The sequence below is a fragment of the Poeciliopsis prolifica genome, unplaced genomic scaffold, assembly GCF_027474105.1.
Source record: "Poeciliopsis prolifica strain line A6 unplaced genomic scaffold, Auburn_PproV2 SCAFFOLD039, whole genome shotgun sequence".
Classification (NCBI taxonomy): Eukaryota; Metazoa; Chordata; class Actinopteri; order Cyprinodontiformes; family Poeciliidae; genus Poeciliopsis; species Poeciliopsis prolifica.
In genome coordinates this window covers 2,029,510-2,048,810 of record NW_026562414.1, presented here as the reverse complement: position 1 = coordinate 2,048,810, position 19,301 = coordinate 2,029,510, and the positions used below count along the sequence as shown (strand labels likewise).

At 39.0% G+C, this 19,301-nt stretch overlaps 1 protein-coding gene across 1 annotated transcript in view; it reads right to left on the bottom strand.

Annotated features, from left to right (window-relative positions):
- Window positions 1-19,301, bottom strand: part of si:dkey-174m14.3 (uncharacterized protein LOC563117 homolog) — a 33,521-nt gene that overhangs the window by 12,224 nt on the left and 1,996 nt on the right. Inside the window, exons 2-3 of the mRNA XM_055054473.1 lie at window positions 15,216-15,253; window positions 659-820 (exon numbers count right to left, since the gene is read on the bottom strand). Coding sequence (XP_054910448.1) covers window positions 659-820; window positions 15,216-15,253 — 200 coding nt within the window. The remainder of the gene's footprint in view (window positions 1-658; window positions 821-15,215; window positions 15,254-19,301) is intronic.

Genomic DNA, 19,301 nt, shown 5'->3' with positions numbered 1-19,301 from the left:
TCCTACTTGCAACAGTTCACTGAACTTTGTGTAGAAATGCTAAAAGATGAATGTTTATCACTAAATAGGTTCCTAGATTCAAAGATGTGGACAGATTTATTTGCAACCATCGTGAACATGTGTAAAACATCAGTATCACAATTTATTTAGCAGAGAAAACGTATACTGAGGCAACTTAGAACTGAAAAATTCTGCAATCTTTAAACCCACCCCCATTTTGATCATGTTAAACCAAAGTTTGAACAACTTAAGACTTAACAGAAAAACAAAAACAAAATCTGCATGGTGTAAAACCCAAGGTAACACCAAATATTTAGTGGTAATATTTGATTGTTTATTTTCCTTTCCCTGTCTGTGAAAGTTGTTTTTTTTTTCTTTAAAAGTAGCAAAGAGGAACGAAGCATTGATTATTTGGATTTGTTTAGTTTTTACTGTCATGTCACATGCGTGCCAAAATGGGATTCTTGCTCGAGTTGAAGCATAACTTTTTTCCTTTACAAAATCCAAACAAATTCAATCATCTGGAAATCTGGAGCTCTTCCAACACTGACAAGAACAATTAAGCAATAATATCTGCCGAAGTGTCATTCTTTTCCTCCCCAGTATCCAAAGTATGATTGGTGTGAAGCATGTGGCGATTCATGATGGGTGATTCCACCTGCGAAGCTTGTCTGTGAACTTGTCCAGCTCCTCCTGTGCTCGGCGCAGCTCCGTCTCCAGGTACTGCCTGGTGGAGTCGAACTCGCTCTGCAGCAGCTCCAGCTTGTGTGTTGTGTAGGAAAGTCTCTTCCGCAAGTCCTCCTTCTGTTCCAGCAAAGAGCTACACACACACACGCGCACCACACACACACACACACACACACACACACACACACACACACACACACACACACACACACACACACACACAACAGGTGAGTTTAGAGCATACGGTGAAGAAACAAGCTTGCTACATGGGGTCTTTGCTCTGCTAAATTGATGCATAATGGTCCACGTTTTCTTTTAATGGCCATGCAGCATTGATTGGGACATTGAGAGGATGGGAAAACACGAACCCAAAATTCAGTCAGCATGTATGGATGCAGTGTTTTCTAATTCATTAGATGACAGAGGGTAACCTGGCACATCACAGAAGAGCAGTCACTGGTGAGAATGGTCACATGGAAACAACAGAGGCGTAATGTGTAATGAGAAATGAGTCAATGAGTTCTAATAGATTATTTGAATAGACCCTGATGGCTCAGATTTACAAAACAGTAATATCCTCAACATGTAATTTAGCAAGACAACACAATGATGGCTATTTTTGGAGCATATGCATTACCTGAGTTTCAATCTAATAAAAGGGCAAGTGTGAGCGGCAATAGAGAAAATGTCCATTGCCATGATGGATCTGAGTGCTCACTGCTCGGCTTAATGGACCTGAGTATTGACGGACAGATGGAGGAAGAAAGGTAATGACTCTATCTGCAGCCAGATAACATAGCTGGAAATGAATGAAGATGTGGTCACTTTGCTCTTTTCACTTTCTCTGTTTCCCTCCATTTCTCTCTTTTAACAAGATTGTAGATGCAAAGGGTGGATGATGAGCCAGACAAAAAAAAAGGAAAAACAAAAACAAAGCTGAGACAGGTTCGTTCATTTATTATTTTCAGGTCAGAGGAGACTTCACCCCGTTTCCAGCTCATTAGCAAGCGGCATAATGTTTCTGCAATCAGTTGGATGAAAAGTAGCCAGAGTAAATCTAGACTTTATGAAAAACTTAATTTGCTTTATTTGAAAAGATCAGTTTTTCTATAACTGCGTATCGTCCTGTTTCAATCTCAGGCTTTGCGAGCCAATTTCTACACTCACAGAAAATGTTGCAGCATTGGATTGCAGAAAAATCTAATTATTTATTAAGCACAAATGTTATACAGATCTTGTTTTCATGTGATAATTACCATACAGTTACTTATTGGCCAGCATTGTGAGTAAAGTGGTGGATTTTAAAGGGATAATACAGAAATAACTGAGAAACTTTGAAGTGGAGCTTAACTTTAACTAAAATAAAAACCACTTATATCTCAAAATAAAACAGTGATCATTAAAGCTATAAATAGATATAGAAAACTATGTGCCACTGAAGATCTCTGTGTGAAACTAAATCACCCTACTAAGTTGCTACGGAAAGTTTAAAAAGTAACACAAAGTCTAGAATCCATAAAATATTATTATTTTGGCCTTTTCCACCAAAGATTTCAGTACATCAAATATAAGACCACTTGACATATTTTTAAATCCCTTGTGATCCACATCTGAGATGTAGATGAATTATTAAATGCAGTTTAGGGAAAACAGCTAAAAAAGTTTATTTTTTCTTTCTTTAAAAGGACAAAAATCCTGCTTTAGGAGCAGCATTCTCATGGGGGTTTGCAGGCACAAACTAGAAAAACACCCAAACTCTACAGTCAATACACTAAAAAGCATGTCTGAGAGACATTACAGAAAATCCTGCATATTCAGTTTTTTAAGGCTTAAAATTATGACTCAAATTAATAGCTCCTGTTTGGCTTCTTGTTAGCTTCAGTGTCTGGGATCATTTAATCCTCGTGTATTTGGTGAAGATAGGATAATAGCTGCTTAATCCCCAATTATCTAGTGAACTGCTTATAGGCTTCCAACAGAACCTCACTTCACTGCAAAAATTCTGAACTATCACTTTAAATATTGTCTTTAAAGGGTTGAGTTAAGCAGTTACAAAGACATAATGTGTATTTGTTAACATTTTTTTTTTTTGGTCAGGTCCATTCATTTAGAATTTACATCGATCAAGCTTCTGCCCTATTATTTTTTAACTTAGTATTAAGGATGAAAGTTTTATTTTTTTTAATTATTTAATTTTTATGCATGTTGTACTTGCTGCATTGACAAAATAGTCACATCAAATTTTAAAAGACAGTCGTAGATAAAAATTGCAAATGCAAACACTTTGTGTAATCTTGCTTTGACCCATAGTCTGCAAATTCAGGAAATAACCCAAGAAATTTAACAGTAATTCAACTTCTGAACAAATCTACGTCTCTAGAGTTTCAATGTCTTATCAGTTCTATATAATGAATAGCTAGAAATCAGATATCTGCTGTTTCTCGAGTGAAAACATAAATCTTAATAAATAGTGTGTGTTTCACTTAAAGCTGCTGCCTTTGCAGCTTTGACAGCGATTGAAAAACGACCTGCATGCTGAATGATTCAGAGAAAGTCTCAGTAGACTGGATGACATTTAAGAGCTGCATTAGCCAGCGGAGCCCACCACCTCACCTCCTGCTTGGATCTGATCGGTGGGTTTTAGCTGGGGAATACAGGTGTTTGGTGTTAGGTACAGGGTGACTTTACATGAAGTATCTCCAGAGACAAAAAAAAAGGAGAGGAAAAAAAGAAAAGTCCCTCCATTAGTGACCTCCTCTGAGTCACACATAATGAGTGTTTTCATTCTGGTGAGATGAGATGACGAGGCAGCATGACTCCTGGGCCTGAAAGGCGGGATGAGGCTGCTTTAACACCACTGAACGACCAGAGGAGACACCTCGTGGGCGGGTGAGCGGACAAACATAAAAACAAGTACGGATGGAGAGATGGTGGCGCAGATTTACTCTTACCTCTTTTTTGGGTGTTTGCCACCATTTCGGGGGACTTTTAAGGCAGTTTTGCCAATGTATATCTTTTTCATGGTTTGTCTCTGTTCCTTCCCTCTCATGTGTTTATAGGGCCTGGCCACAGGAAGTTGGCATGCATGTGAGTTATCCAAGAGATCCCAGCTAAGTGTGGCCAGCAGAATTACTGTTTGTTATACCTGTCTTGATCCTGCCAACAAAAGCAAACAGACAGGTTGCCAGCTGTTAGTAACCACCAATAAGCTGGGATCTGATTTGAAAAGACAAACTGTTGCCTTGACGCTGCCAACATTTAGCAGCCACAGTCATCTTCCCATTCTTCAAAACAGAAAAAAACGGGCAAATTAGTGGAAAAAGTGTTTGCAAAATTTCACTTGACACAATGACATTGTAATGTTGCCAATGTATATTTGACATTTACAGTGGAAAAAAATACATAAAAAAAAACTAGCACAAAAAATTTAAGTTTTGGTGAGTACCAACATAATTGTTGGCTCTTTTGATGAAAGTGTGAAAGTCCTTAAATTCATATTATTTTGATTTTTTTTCTTTATTTCACTCCTTTAGTTTGAGCAATATCAATGGGAATTTTAACAAAGTATTCACCAGTCCTCCACCTCATTCAGTGGGGATGTTCCACGTATTTAACCTTTGTTTTACACCAGAACCACCAAAAGGTTAATTTAAAGGCTAAATCGTGTCAAAAATACATGTATTATTTTCTATCAAACAGCTTACTGACTGCAGTAAAGGGGTGCCATTTTCTGTTTTCCAGACTATAAAATAGGGTCATTTTATAACACAAACAAGTAACTATGTTTTACTTGAAAGGCTTAAAAGAAATTTGACTTCGTAATTTAACACCTTGAAATCGGGCCTCCATCTTTTCAAAAACTCCTGTTGTTTCTGAGACACCACTTTCTGGAAGTCATCACAACATCGCACCGTCATTACCAGGATTGCACTGAGAAGTAGCTAATACAATGAGCAGATACACAGTTCCACTGAGTGTTTGCTAATTGCTGATCACTAGTCTGAAGGAGCTTAGTGAGGAAGTAGAGAGAAAGGTACTTTGCGAGACGGAAGCTTGGAAACTGCAGCTCCGACAAAGACCAATATTACATCACATATTGGACAAAATATTAATATATTGAAAAAGGGAGAATTTGACAAATATTAGGAAACTGAAACAGAAAAAAGGAATTACTGTGTGCCGAAGTCCACAAGTATAAAAGGAGTGATTGCTGCAGTGTTTACAGCATTGCAGCTGTGAAGGGACCGAAACTAAAGAGATGAGGGAACTTCACTAATGACTGACGAATGAAACCAATGATAGACGACACCAGGGAATAAGAGAATAACATTGAGAAGGTAAATCTCCAATTATACACAAACAAACAATCTATTTTATGAACACAGAACTTTGGACAAAACTGAAAGTGACTTGAATAGTAACCCAAAAGCGTTTTTCTCGTCATGACACCTAAAGACGTGGTTGTCCAGCTTTGTCTGTCTTAAATCAAGTTCTTTTCATTGTTGCTCGTCCTGTAGATGTGGAATTGTTACGGCAACTATTTTATCTACGAGCTGCCTTCCTACGGCCAAATCCTGGCTTATTAAGTTCAGCACACAGCTGTCTGACTCTTATTTTGTCAATTTTGAAGAGTTGCTAAAAGAAAAGCACATGCATGTCATCTTTTTATCCAGTGGAAGCAGGAGGTCATGAATTAAGAATGAACTTCTCAACACTGTATATCTGCAACAATAGTTTTGTTAAACATAATTATCATGGATACTTTATATTGATCATAACAGGTCTTTAGCTGAAAATACTGTTTCAATACAATGTTTTCTGACAGTATCAGAAAACAAACTTGTTCCCTTATCCATAAGAGAAATAAAATTGTATTTATTTTGTTTATTAAAGTCCCTATTGACTAAGAAATGAGTAAACAAAAGCACCCAGACTCACAGTGTACAAGATAACAACAGAAATGTGCCCGGCACGTCTCCATATGACCAGTGTCTCAGATATTTTTTTTCTGAAATGGAAATATCTAACATCCAAATATTGATTTGAAGTTTTAAATTTCAATCATGCTGCAAATCTGCTGTAAATATGAACATTTTTATCATATTGTCCAATTACCAGATAAGGTAGAACAATTAAACTTAGTTCTCTAACCTGCATCAAGTTTAGTTTTATATGATTACCACAAATAGGATTTTCTATAGCTCAACGAAAAGTTGCAAAAGAAAATGCAAAACCTTGGACGCATCATATTGAATAAAACAGAATGTAAACAGAATGTAAATGGATACAATTAAAGATATTTTGATACTTTGCACCACTAATGCTACTTTTCCTGTTAATATCTGCAGCTCCTTTCGCTTCACCTTGAGCTTCTTGGTCTATCTGATGAATACTCTTTGTCCAGCCTGTAATTTCAAGTAGAAGCCCATGTCTTGGATGGTTTGCAATGGTGAGCACCTATTTTTTCAAATGGCAGAATATAACCTATCTCTGCCTTACAGAGGGTAGTTCAAAGACAATGAGTACTTTTGCAAGGCGCTGCACGACAAACCGAAAGAATACAGTGTGAGAGTCTACAGACCTTGACGAGGCCAAAGGATGTGAACTCTCTTTATTAATATTTCCTCTGGCCCTTTCGGGCATCTGTGGCCACAGCACAGGTGCACCTCTTTATCACACAGACAAATGGAATAGGTTATTAGACGAGGCAGCTGTCAAAGCCTGATCAAAGCTCCTCTGATCTGAGCACTGGACTGACCACTCAGCAGGGAAACAATGACGGACTGTGTGGGACGTGACTGCACCAGGTTACAGTTCACAAACGCATCTTGTTTCAGGGCTTTATGCTTTTGGGAAACCAGGTGACGTTTGAATACATGTTGATTCGATGTTGAGAGGTGATTTATGGTGCAGGCTGAGTAGAGACATGCACATTTCCAGATGGTGACAGCTCACCACTGCTGCTGCTGGAGCCTTCAATCCAGCTGCTCCCCTCTGAGTCATAGCACAGTGGCTCTCATTATGTGTGGAAGAGAGATTTGGCAGGTGTGAGACGCCTAAGAAATGTAAAAATGCATTCCTTTTTACCTCGGAGCATACATTTGTAGATGCAGATACGTAGGTGCAGATGTTTGTGTTGCACACATGTGCAGTCATGTTCCTTAAAAACCAACAGTATCTGCCACAGCATCCAGAAAAGGCATCTGTTCGTGACACGTCTCTGACCAGGCCAGGTGTCCGCTAACAAATCCCAACGCAACCCTCTTTCACTCGCTTTTCTTCTCTTTCATTTTAGCTGATCCCTCACTGCAGCAAAAACCTTAGAAGGGGCTTGTTGCCACCCACTCGTGCCATGCTGACATTTGAGAGGAACTCGGAGCACTGAAGAGGAGGAAGAGGGAGGTGGGAGCGGAGGAGGAAGAGGACATAAAGTTATGGAATGAGGCAGGAGGGAAAGCAGGAAGCTTCTGGGGGGAATGAAAGCTGGAGTATTTACAGTTTAGTCAAAGACAGTAAGGAGGAAGCGAGCGCTGGCAAATTAGAAAGTAAAATCAAGGGAGTGGGTGTGTACTCATCACTTAAACTGTACATCTTTCCCTCCTTCCTTGGATCTCAATCTGTTCCGGGCTTCCTGATCGCATCAGCCTTGCAGATAGATTGCCTCTTAGGAAAATCCCTTTTTTCAAAAAAATTTAAAAAGCAGTCAAACTTCAGTTCTAGAGAGGGAGAACCCAATTAGCTGAGTCATCCAGCAGCAGGGGATGGAGGTGAAAAAAGATGCTCTTTCCTCCCTGCATGCCTTCAGATTTACAAGGTACCAAAACCATGTATGGTATGACTCAACCACCTCATAGAGGAAACTCTTAAATTAGAGCAAGTACGTGTGGGTTTATGTATTTGTCATTTCCTTTTCCCGGGATTGATTAACTCCGGAGCAGGCACCTAAGTAGTTATACTGCAGCTACCAACACCATTAGCAGCAGTGGGGTGTAATGACCTGCTGAAGAGATTTGATGTGCCACTGATGGCACAGAGTGCAGCAATGTTCAATCACGACACCTCAAGAGGAATTTCTCAATGAGTTTAAAACGTTATCTTGTTCTAACTACAAGCTAAATATAAGGTGAAAAAATATTCACAGTTCCTGAACTTTTCCAATTTTGCCATGTTTATCTGATTTGATTTAAGGTGGAGGTGAAGTGTGGCATGAACATTCAGTCGGCCACAGTCACCTGTGATTACAGCAGCAAGTCTGTTGAGGTGTAGATGTATTGTCAATTAAACTTTCAACCATTTTCTATGCAAAATAAGTCAAACTTTGTAAGCTTGGTCTTACAAAGGTCTTAAAACTTGGGATATTGTTTTATAAATTTGATCCCTGACCTTCCGGCCATTTCCTGTGGCTCTCATGAGATAGTTTGTTCTCTAATATTTTTCTACAGATCATTGAGTCCTTCACAAAACTGCAGTATTTATACTGAAATTAAATTACACACTGACCTTCTCAGGTAGGAGATTTGGGGGTTAATTGAGGGAGGCATTTAGCCATTTTGGGGTTTCTTCCAAATGTGCAATGCCCTGCTGGTCTGTCAAATAAAATCACATTAAAATACTTCAGGTTTTATGGATTTTACAGGACAAAATGTGAAAAGGTTTGATGTGCATCAACATTTTCACAAGTTAAAAACTAATAAAAAATAAAAAATATATATGTCAGAACAAGCACTACAGGCCTCTTTGCTCAAAAGTGCTAATTTGAATCTGGTTTTGGTTTATTAGGCACACCAGCTGTGGAGGCAAAAGAAGCCTCAAGCTATTATGCACAAACATCCATCAAAAACACACACAGGCACATGTTGTTGCTCAAAAAAACATTCTTTAGCTTGAAGACAAAAAAAAAAAAATCATGTGATGGTGCCAATGAATCCAACAGAGAGCTGTCTTTGTGAGCCAATGAGATCTGTTCCTCCACCATCTCAGAATCTCGAAATTCAATGTCAAAACATTAAAACACAGATTGAGTTAGAATCAAAGCCTCTGAAACTTTCTGCATTGCTATTTTCAATTAAATCAAAAGATACACATTCTACTGTAGTGAGTGGAAAACGTTTGGACTAACAAAATCTCATGCAATTTCATTTGGTTGTAAGTCACAAAGATATGAACACTGTTTGCCGTCTTTCCAGCCACCAAAAAAAAAGGAGATGGGATGGAGAGGCACAAGCAGCTTTCAAAAAGGGTTCAGCTCATTAAAAATAGAAAAGACCCAAACATGAATGCATTTGTTCAGAAAGAAATACAAACACACAGCACAATGTGTATGAGTGGAGCTCAATGGACAGGTGGTGATTAGACACAACAAAGAAACAACCTCTGCAGATCTACTACACTGCAGTGCACTGCTCTATTTTACAGTGAATGTGTGTGTGCCTATATGTGCGTGGCCCCATGCACCTATATATAACCTTATAGTGCAGGCAATACAAATGTACTTAGTGATCTCCCAGGAGACAGACTAGAAGCTTGAACTTTGAGATGAGTAAATGTAACTTTTCAAAGAAAAAAAAACAGCAAAAAGGAACACAAACCCAATATAGCAGTTGTCCTCCCAAGTTTTATTTTTGTAGCAATTTCATATATATATATATATATATATATATATATATATATATATATATATATATATATATATATATATATATATATATATATATATATATATATATATATATATATATATATATATATATATATATATATAAATTATTATTTCTTCTCTGAGAAGCAGCCAACTTTTACAGCAAGTAGTTTGTTTCTAATAGGAAATCAAGCAGATGTTTCTGAAAATCTAATATAAAAAGAAGGATCAATTTTGGAAGAAAAATATTTGTTTTTATTTATTATTAAAAAAAATATTTTTGGCCTTCTCATTAATTGGAAGAAAAATCTTTATTGACATTACAGCAGCTTAATTCTTTGCATGTTTTCACTGGTATTTTGAAGATATTTGTCAAGTCAAGTCTTATAGAGTTCTCTAAATTCACCCTAGGTGTGTGTGTGCATGTGTGTGTGGGGGGAGTGGTGTGTTTGTCCTGTCTGTCTCTGTGTTGCCCTGCGATCTCTTTTGATGTTCACCTAACTTGCTTTAAAATATTTTTTCTGTATGAAAACAACCTTAAATGGCTTCAAACTCTAAACAGTTTCAGGGTTTCACTGTTGTCTAATCATAATTATCCTACTTTTTATGGAATCTATATATTTAATAATAGATGTTTACCAAAGTGCCCCCGTAAAAACAATGTACAGTTTAAAATACATTATAACAATGAGATAAAGCAGCTGTCATGTGCAGCAAAACTATTTATGCAGCTTTATCGCCATGAGAAATAGGTCTGACCTGGGCCATCTTATTTCTGGTGCTGAACAGGACAAAGGGGAGGAGGGATAATGGGGTTGGGATGATAGTTAATGACCCCCAGAGGAGCTGTCAGGGCTTCAGGAGGGAGAGACCCACAAACCGAATGGGAGGGAGAGGAGAAGTGCTTAGACCACACAGGGCAGAAAAAGAGCATAAATTTGACAGAAACACTAAGCACAACAACCGAAGGCCTCAACTATGTTTCACTCTCTTCAGTCCAGGCTCTCCTCAGTGGCGCTTTCAAACATTCAGTTTCACAAAAAAGCATTTTCATCAATATCAAGCCAGAGGGTAATGCAAATGAAGTCAAAATATCCAATGAAAATAAACAATAGCAAGATGCAGATCAATAAATTGTCCCAAGTCTGGACTAATTCACTGTATTGTGTTGCATGTTTGGGTTTTTTCCATTCAGTTCCAAGCAATCTTGGTTTTCAGCTTTACACTTTCTTATTTTTGTAGATTATTTTTATTAATCACCAACTACAATGCTCTAAATTAATCCAAAATGTTCAAAGACCTCAAACATGAACATTTAAGAAAGTCAAAAGGAAGCTTGGCTTTTTTAAGAGAATATCTATATGCACTCAATAATTGGGCAACTATTACTGTGCAAAATTATTACACCATTAAATTAAAAACACGTTCAGTTTCATTTGCAATGTAGACAGAAGAAAATGGGTCTCTGCTTTGACTGCAGGTGGTTTGGTGCAAGACAAAACCTGCTGCTTCTTCTGGACAGTTACTGCAGAGTCATTGGTACTTTACGTGGTGTTACAAAAGTCTCCAGAAAAACATCACTACATCTGTCAATATAGGTGCTTTTTAGGAAAATTGTTTATAGAGGGCTATGAAAAGTCACTAAATACACCAGCAAAGTTGCTAAAGTGGCAACAGTAACACTCATCCCCAAACTTGTGTATCTTGATACTGCCTACTTTGGTGGAGTAAATTGTCTGGGGACAGGGTCTTGCTTTCACCGGGGGTTTAGTTACACTTTAATTGCAGTAACTTTTTTTCTAATTTACAGCTCAATTCAACACAAAAAGTCCCTCAAGTCTCGGGGCTTGCTCTGTGAGTCGTAAAGACGCTACGCTTTAACAACTAGTAGATTTAAGGGATCGAGCTTTAGGGTGGTGGACTGCAGTATCCAGTAGGACCTGCAGCTTTTGTGTGATTTTGGCACTGACTAAATTTATTACGTAGACATTAAGGAAGATATGGCACGTCAAGGGGCCCCAAGACTGCCTATTTGCCAACCTGTGGCGTTAATACGTTATAGTTTGGAAGTTTAAATTGTTGCAGCTACTCTGGTTTATGACACTAGCCAGAAAGTGTCATTTCAAGATTCAAACATGCACTGAATGGAAGCAAAACATCACAGATAATATTGTTCACCCTTTTTCCTGAGGAAAAGAGTTTGATCTGTGTCAGTGATTTCATTTCAGTTTTTTCATAGATAAATGAAATAGAATATGCGAAAAGTTTGGCATTAAAATGTCTTTTTTACCCAAGTGTCTTTTTTTCATTTTTCAGAGATGTCAGAGGAATGTGTTGCATTTCCCTCACCAAAGATTTTGTCACAGAGCTGTCCCTTAGTTTAAAAGACACAATTTAAGCAGCTGGTATCCTGAACCGCAGCTTCTTTGAACATTTGGTCAGAACGTTTGGTTTGACTGATTTGAACATCCGCTCTTTATCTTCTCAGCTCTCTTGTACAAACCGTGTGAGATGTTTAATTGATCCTGTCTGTAGGCTGTGAATTCAAATGTCTCACTCAGTTGGGCTGAAAACAAGCACTTTACACCATTAGCTCAAGTGAGTAAAATGGAAGTGATGCCAGACTGTGTTCAGTCTAGCATCAGGCCAACAATGAGATCCAGCATTGTTTAACTTTAATATGTGAAGACTCTTTTGCATGCAGATAACAACAAAAATAATGACCAGGAAAAACGAGAGAGAGAGACTGCAGCAGACTTCTTGAACCACCTCATGCCTCCTACACACTCAGGCCAGTCTTCTGCATCACCGACGCCGAGCCTGTAGTGGGAATGCATCCGACAAGAACAATTTCCTGTTGTGTGCCCAAAAGTGTGAAAGGTCACTTCCTTACATTTTCTACCCCCGATTCCTCAGACGCTGTGCAACATGGAAAGTGAAAGTGAAGAAAGTGAAGGCTCCTACGCTGAACTGCTTTTGAGGGAAAACAATTTAAACTTAATAAAAAGCAATGTCGCAAAAGGAGGGATACATGGAAAGGCTTAATGAGTGTGAAAATAACATGAACATCTCGCTGTGGTCTTTTCAGTCACCAGATCTTGAGCTGAGTGAACACCTGGAAGATGGCCTGGACTCAAACTTAATAAGAGACTGGATGAACAATTATCTGCTTGTTGCATCTTTGCAAATAAGCATCTACACTGTTTCTGTCATGGAGCTCGACATCAACAATCCACTGGAATAGTCTAAAAACCTGTACATCATTTTGCACAAATGTAAACCTTATTTTTAGTTTGTGTACACACACACACACACGCACACACACACACACACACACACACACACACACACACACACACACACACACACACACACACACACATACCCACACACACACACACACACGCACACACACACACACCAGCGTAAAATTGTGAGGTGCAAGAAAATTTATGAGTGACTTTCATCTTCTTTACAGTAAGGTGGAGTCAGGGGCTCACCGGTCCATTGGATGGCTGCAAATAGAAGTGTGTGATTTCATCTCAGCAGAAACCCAGCCGCTCTGTTAGATGCATGAGAGTTTTGAGAGAGAACTTTACTGAACAAACAGCATCACAAAGTCCAAGCAACACACCAGGCAGGTCACTCTTTGACTGTTGAAAAGTCAAAAATATGACTTTTGACTGTTTTCTAAAAGGTCAAAAGGTTCTAAAACAATTTGTCAAGCCTTGTCTTTCTCATGGAGCACTGCTCACGCCATCATCAGAAATCTGAACATGGAAAACAAAAATGGCAAACCTGCTAAACTCCCAAGCCCTGATCACCAGGGAGACCAGTCACACCCAAGAGACTTGCAGGCACAGATTTGGCAAAAGGTACTTTTACAAAGTATAGACTCAGGGAGGTTAAAGCATATCCAGGCCACACTTTTCAGGTTTTTATCTTTAAAACAAAACAAACAAAAGGAAATTCTGTACAAAAAATGGTTTGTGACTCTTTTTTTTTAAGTTGATGGACATGCTTATTTGTAAGAGCATTTAAGTGAAGCGTAAAAGAGTAAAAGGGGATTAGAAATTTACATTTAAAAAAACACAAGTTACTTTTTTAAGAAAAGAAATTTCATCAGTCAAAAGTCAGATTTTTGTCAAAAGCATCACTTTTCTCAACTGTCAGCTAATCACTCAAGTTGACAGTCTTTCCAAATGTGCCTCTTTTTGAAAATACTTCATGCTCTTTTTCATTCTGTCAGGATTTTAAATCTGTTTAAACAGTCAAAGATTCCTGTGCACCGAGGTGCCGAGATTCAAGTGCGTCGCCATTTAAAATTTACATCTCTAACTCTGCCACGGGCCTCCGAACGCAGGAGCCGGGCCGAGGGAGGGACCGGAATTACGAAAGAGGCAGAGAGCACGACACTGGGAAAGTATTTCAGAGCGTTTCATCATTTGGGCTGGAAACCGTCTTGGAGATTAGTTCATCTGAAGAGGAGCGTGTGGGGGGGTGCAGGGGTTCGAGGTGGGATATAAAGGTGGGGTCAGACGCTGAGGTAGGTCCTTCTTCCTCATTAACCTGAACTCGCCTTCTTCCTGGGCTACAGGTGGAAAGATGCAGGACTCTTATCTCTGTCAAGCTGCTATAATTCAATTGAAACTGTGACACAGAGGTGAGAACAATTGATGCCACACATTAGGGAGCCCGCCCCCCCTTATCCCCTTCTCTTTCCTGTCAAGATTAATTACCCCTCATTGGCTGCTTAAACGGCTTTTAAATTATAATCTGCCTGAAATCGCAATAACACCACCAGTAATCGAACAAGAATGGAAAAGCTCGGGATCTGTTTCCATCTGTGGCGAATTAATAATGGTTCATTAGTAATTGCTTTAATTAAAACTTGTCTCCAATAGAAAGGTGAGTGACAAAAGAAACGAGGATTAAAGGCTCCTGGAGAATATGTCTTTTTTTCCTTTAATGTCAAATTAATCGGAGAAATGACACTTAGTGTCATGAAGAGTTCATCAGTCTATTTTAACTGTCATATCAGCTGTCACTCAGTATGAAAGTGAGATTCAAACAGATTTATATTCAGAAATACATTTAGATATTTTTCTTTTTTATTATGCAGGGTCATTAATCAACGTATTCCGACAGGTGAGTTTGCGAAAGCATGCAGAAACACACATAAGTGGCATTTTTACAATCCCTACTAAAGCAAGATTAACCAAAAACACCTTGAGACGGATCAATTGGAGATACTATAGCAGCAAGAGAACTCCCATGAGAATCTATTAAAAACAAACAAAAAACCTTTTAATTATCAAAAACTATCAGAAAACATACAGCATTTAGATCAACAACGCATCAAGTGCAGCCACGCAACACAACAATGAGTGCATAAATAAAGATATTTGAAAACCAAAAGAGCTTTGCAACCCAAATCATAGATGCGAAAGGCAAAGCGGTACCTTCTGCTCACGCACAGCCTCATCCTGGAGACGGAGATAAAAATCCTGCTGGCTCCGAGTCTCGCCAGGGATGGAGGAAACCCCCCCCACCCCTCTACTTCTATGTGGTCTCTGGACTGGCTTACCCAGCCTTCCCTTAAAGCCCAGAGAAAACCCCAACACATGCACAGCTGCCGCCAACACCGCGCCACGCCGCTCCGGCAACAGCAGCAGCTCTATGCCAGAAGGGAAAGGCAGAGTAGGCAGAGAGAAAGAGAGAGAGGGAGACTGTGCAGGAGTGGAAAGACAGAAAGGAAGAGTGGGAGGGAAGAGGCTTAAAGGAAGAAGACAGGGAGAACGCGGGGGCGTGATGATGGAGCGCTGAAAAGATATGAGCAGAAGAGAGGGAGGGAGAGAGAGAGAGGGTGATGGAGGGAGAAGAACCTTACCTGATCGGGTCTATGTTGTTCATCTCCTCGTCAAGCAGCTAAAGGAAATGACAGCATGTTAGTGGAGGAGACCCATCAGAACTGGTCCAAGAGCTGCCTAGTAGGGCACCTCTGCAGCCCACGCACTTTACCAAAAGACAAACCAACGTACATATTCAGCAGACACATTCCCTCAGTTTCCTCCTCTGTTTTTGTTTATGGACCCCCCCAACCCCCAGCCTTGCTTTCCCCTTAAATCCCACGCTGTTCTTTCCCTCTCTTAAATGATCCCTCTCCACTTCCCCCTCCACTCCTGCTCGTCAAAAAAACTCATCAGACTGCACCCGGATGTCTACATCTGCGCACGCTTGAGGTGAGAAGCGAACAATCATATCATAACCAAGAGTGTGAAAATGAGAGGAAGGAAAGGAGGGATGGGGAGGGAGAGTGTGGGACCCTCCATTGCAGCCAGACTGCAGATACATGGCTACACTCACCACCACCCTCTCAGTGTACTTCTGGCAGTAACTCAGTATCCCTGTCAGAGAGGGAGCAGGGACAGACAGAGAGGAGAAGAGGACGTGTAGAGAGACAGAAAAAGAGAAGGGAGACGGGGGGAACAGGTGGTTCAATCTGTTGAATTTTACATCTCCGGCTTCAGGCTGTTGGGAAAATGTATTTTATTATAGGTTCCTACAGGTGATTCTTCTATAGGGGACATATTGAATAAAAGTTGAATATTCTCTACAACCTGTGATTTAAAGAAGTTTGGGTCACAGTTTTTAGAGCTATACTTCCTGGACCAGTGGCTGGATGTGAAGCTGGAGCACAACATCTGAATATGAAGTCCAGAGCCAAGCTGAATTGTTTTTATAAAAAATGCTTAATACAAATATTTTTAATGCACCTAAAAAAAAACAACTAGATCATATATAAAAATATATTAAAAAAACAAACAATTTTCTGATCTATATGTAAAATAATATCCATGTTTTGAGTTAAAGTACTTCTGAGTTTTGACATGTGCATGCAACATTTTGTGAGAGAGTTGACATTTTATTTTATGACCAGCTCCACAGCATAATGTCATCTGCACCAACAGTGCTGGCCTGAATCCTTTGTTCTTTTCTTATTTCCAAGAGTTTGCTGTAAAACATCATTATTAATCTTTCTAGCAAAGTTAATATTAAAGGGGGTATTATGTCACTACTCCCTCAAACCACCATAAAAGCTCCTCCGGTGACAGACTGAGCACAAAGAAGCGTTGTCGCAGATCCGTTGTCACAGCAGCTGTAAGACTTTCTAATCCTCACTGCTACTAAAAGAGAAACTCAAAGTGTTTACATTCCTGCTGTTATTTGCACAGTCTTTTTTTTTTTTTTCTTGTAAATAGTCTGTAGCTGTTTTCTGTGCACAAATATATGTGCCTTGCACATTTTTTGAATTACCCCACTCAGTTGCATATTTCTTTGGTTCTGAGTATGCTATTTTTAATAACTGTGTCACATCATCTTTCTGTTGTAAATGCAACCTTAATGCGCAGCTTCTAGCTTTAGTTTTACTCTAGTTTGACTATGCATGCTTCTATTTACCTAACTGGCTTCTGGTACAACTGAACTTCCCCATAGATAGTTCCGTGCCACTCTTTTCTCATTGTCAGAGTACATTTGTTAGTGGAACAGTAGGAGAGGGTTTCACATTCACAAAAGCAACAGTTTCAAACAGCTTATTTGTTCTTCACAGAGAAAACTCATCGGAAACACAGAGTGAGTGCACAACAGAAGGTCAGACGCCTGCGGAAAACGTTTCATTAGCACATTTGCACAAGTACAAGGACTTCTGCGAGGAGATAAAAGTTTGCAGCGACACAAATACTCACACACAGGCTCGCAAGCCTGCCTCGCAGCCCCCACAACACCCACCTTTTTTTTTCCAAAGCAGTTGCTAAGGTGACGGCAAAGGCTGAATTTTAATCAGAAAATAAATTAAGGCAATGCGATCGTCTTCCTTTATTATTAAATGGCAGTGGAGCCGATTCGGACAATCCTGTCAGGTGTGTTTAGGGTTAATGCAGAAACATTGGCGGGGCTGCACATCAGGCGGGGCGATGCTTTACCTCGTCCAGGGAGCGATATCTGAGCGGAACCGCACACTTCTGTGCTTACCAGTGAGTGAAGCAATTTGCATTCTGAAGCAAGGAAGCTGAAGCCAAATGGATTATCATTTACCACTAGGGTGAATGTCACACTGAGACTTCAAATACACTCACTTTTATTACAGTAACTGCTGATTGAGCCTTCAGGCCTCTCGCCGTGTAAACAGCTCGAAGACTGAAGAAACACCGGCTGCTTTTGAAGGAAGCCTCTGGGCTGCCACAGCCCTTGAGCAAGGTTACATCTTCAGCAGAGCAGATGATGGATATCACAAAATAAACAGGAGCGAGTGGGCTGAGTTGGTGGAGGAGCGCATTGTTCTGTTCAGATTGCTTTGTGTGGAGAGTTCGAATGAGCTCCTCCATAGAACGATTTAATGGTCAGCACTGAGCAGCTTTGTCTCCATCTCACGTCCACATCATCTGCCTCACCTGGTTGACCAGCTGAGCTGCAGAGGAGCTTGATATCTAATATTAACTGTACCTGTTTACTATTATTTTAGCAAAATTTATATCTGACTATGTTTCTGCAGACAGATGGAAACACAACACCGACATATAGATGGTTTCAAACACTTTTAAACTGAAACTTGCCCTTTTTTGTACTTGCATGGGAATTTTTAAATTATTTACAGCATTCTTGTGTAATGTTTCTTCAGGTTTTCTGAAAAAATATATATCTCTATTTATATTTTTGGGCAGATTTTCACAAATTTTATGCCCAGTGTGTGACCAAAGAACGCTATAATTGTTGGATGAGACTTTTACCTATGTAAAGAAATGATGTTATAAAAACATATGCAGAACTTCATTAGTTTAATACAAGCAAATCTAACAGTATGCAAGGATTGTTTTATGTTTTAACATTAGAAGTATAGTCAATTTGTTTTCCTACCAAATTAGAAGTAAACAAATGGTTAATAACTGTTAATCCAATAAGAAACCTAAAAGTCCTGATCCTGCTTATTTTGAGAGCAAATTCACTTGTCTTTCAAATTTTAATAAAAGTCAAGAAGAAATATGTATCTGTGCCTCATTTTATTTGCAAGAATTAGAAGCATTTTGTCAAGAACTGAGAGAAATGTATTCAAATGTCAGATTTTCAGTGCAGTTCTGCAACTTTAAAAGAAATATTAAAGTAACTTTTCCTCACACACCCTTTAGAAAGAGTGTGCAAAGCAAACTCTAAATGACTGCTTTGCAGAAGTTATTTAGATTAACTCTTTCAAAGCAGTTTTAATAATTCAAATATATGAAACCCTTTTAATGGATTTACAGATCCATTTTCTACAAAAGTCTGACTACACTGTAATTTTCTTATAACGTTTCATTTTAGTTCATTGTCTGGCAGCTACTGTATATATTAAAAAAAATACTATATCACAATGTTTGACTCATGAAACTGACATATTAAGGCAAAGACCAAGTCAACACCATAAGTGTCACTTTTTCTTTCTAAGCAGTTTAAAAGAAAGCACTTTGCTTCTGCAAGACGGCTGCTTTTCATCCTGTTTTTATGAAACAATGTTTCGGTGTGAATAAGCTTAGCAGCACATGCATCACATTAAAGATAATGTCTTTTATGTCCAGAGAGAGTACTGAATCATAATGCTGCAATTAAATGCATTTGTCATTTAGATATTCAATTTTGGAAATGAATCAAAAGTTAGTGTACATAAAACCTAACGAGAACAGTGTAAGGTCCTTTCACATCCATGAAGATTTTAAGATTATTATATTTTTTTACTCTCACACGTACTAGGGCAGTTTTCATTTTCGTCAAGAATCTGCTATTGGCAAGAAAGGCAATAATGAAAGCTTCAAAAAACAAACTATCCAAAGTGCCGAACAGCAGAAGAGAGAGGCCCTATTAGCAGCTGCACAGAACTATTAATTAAACGATGTGTTGAAGATTGAAAACAGAACTCAACTCAAAGCAAAACAAATCAAAGACT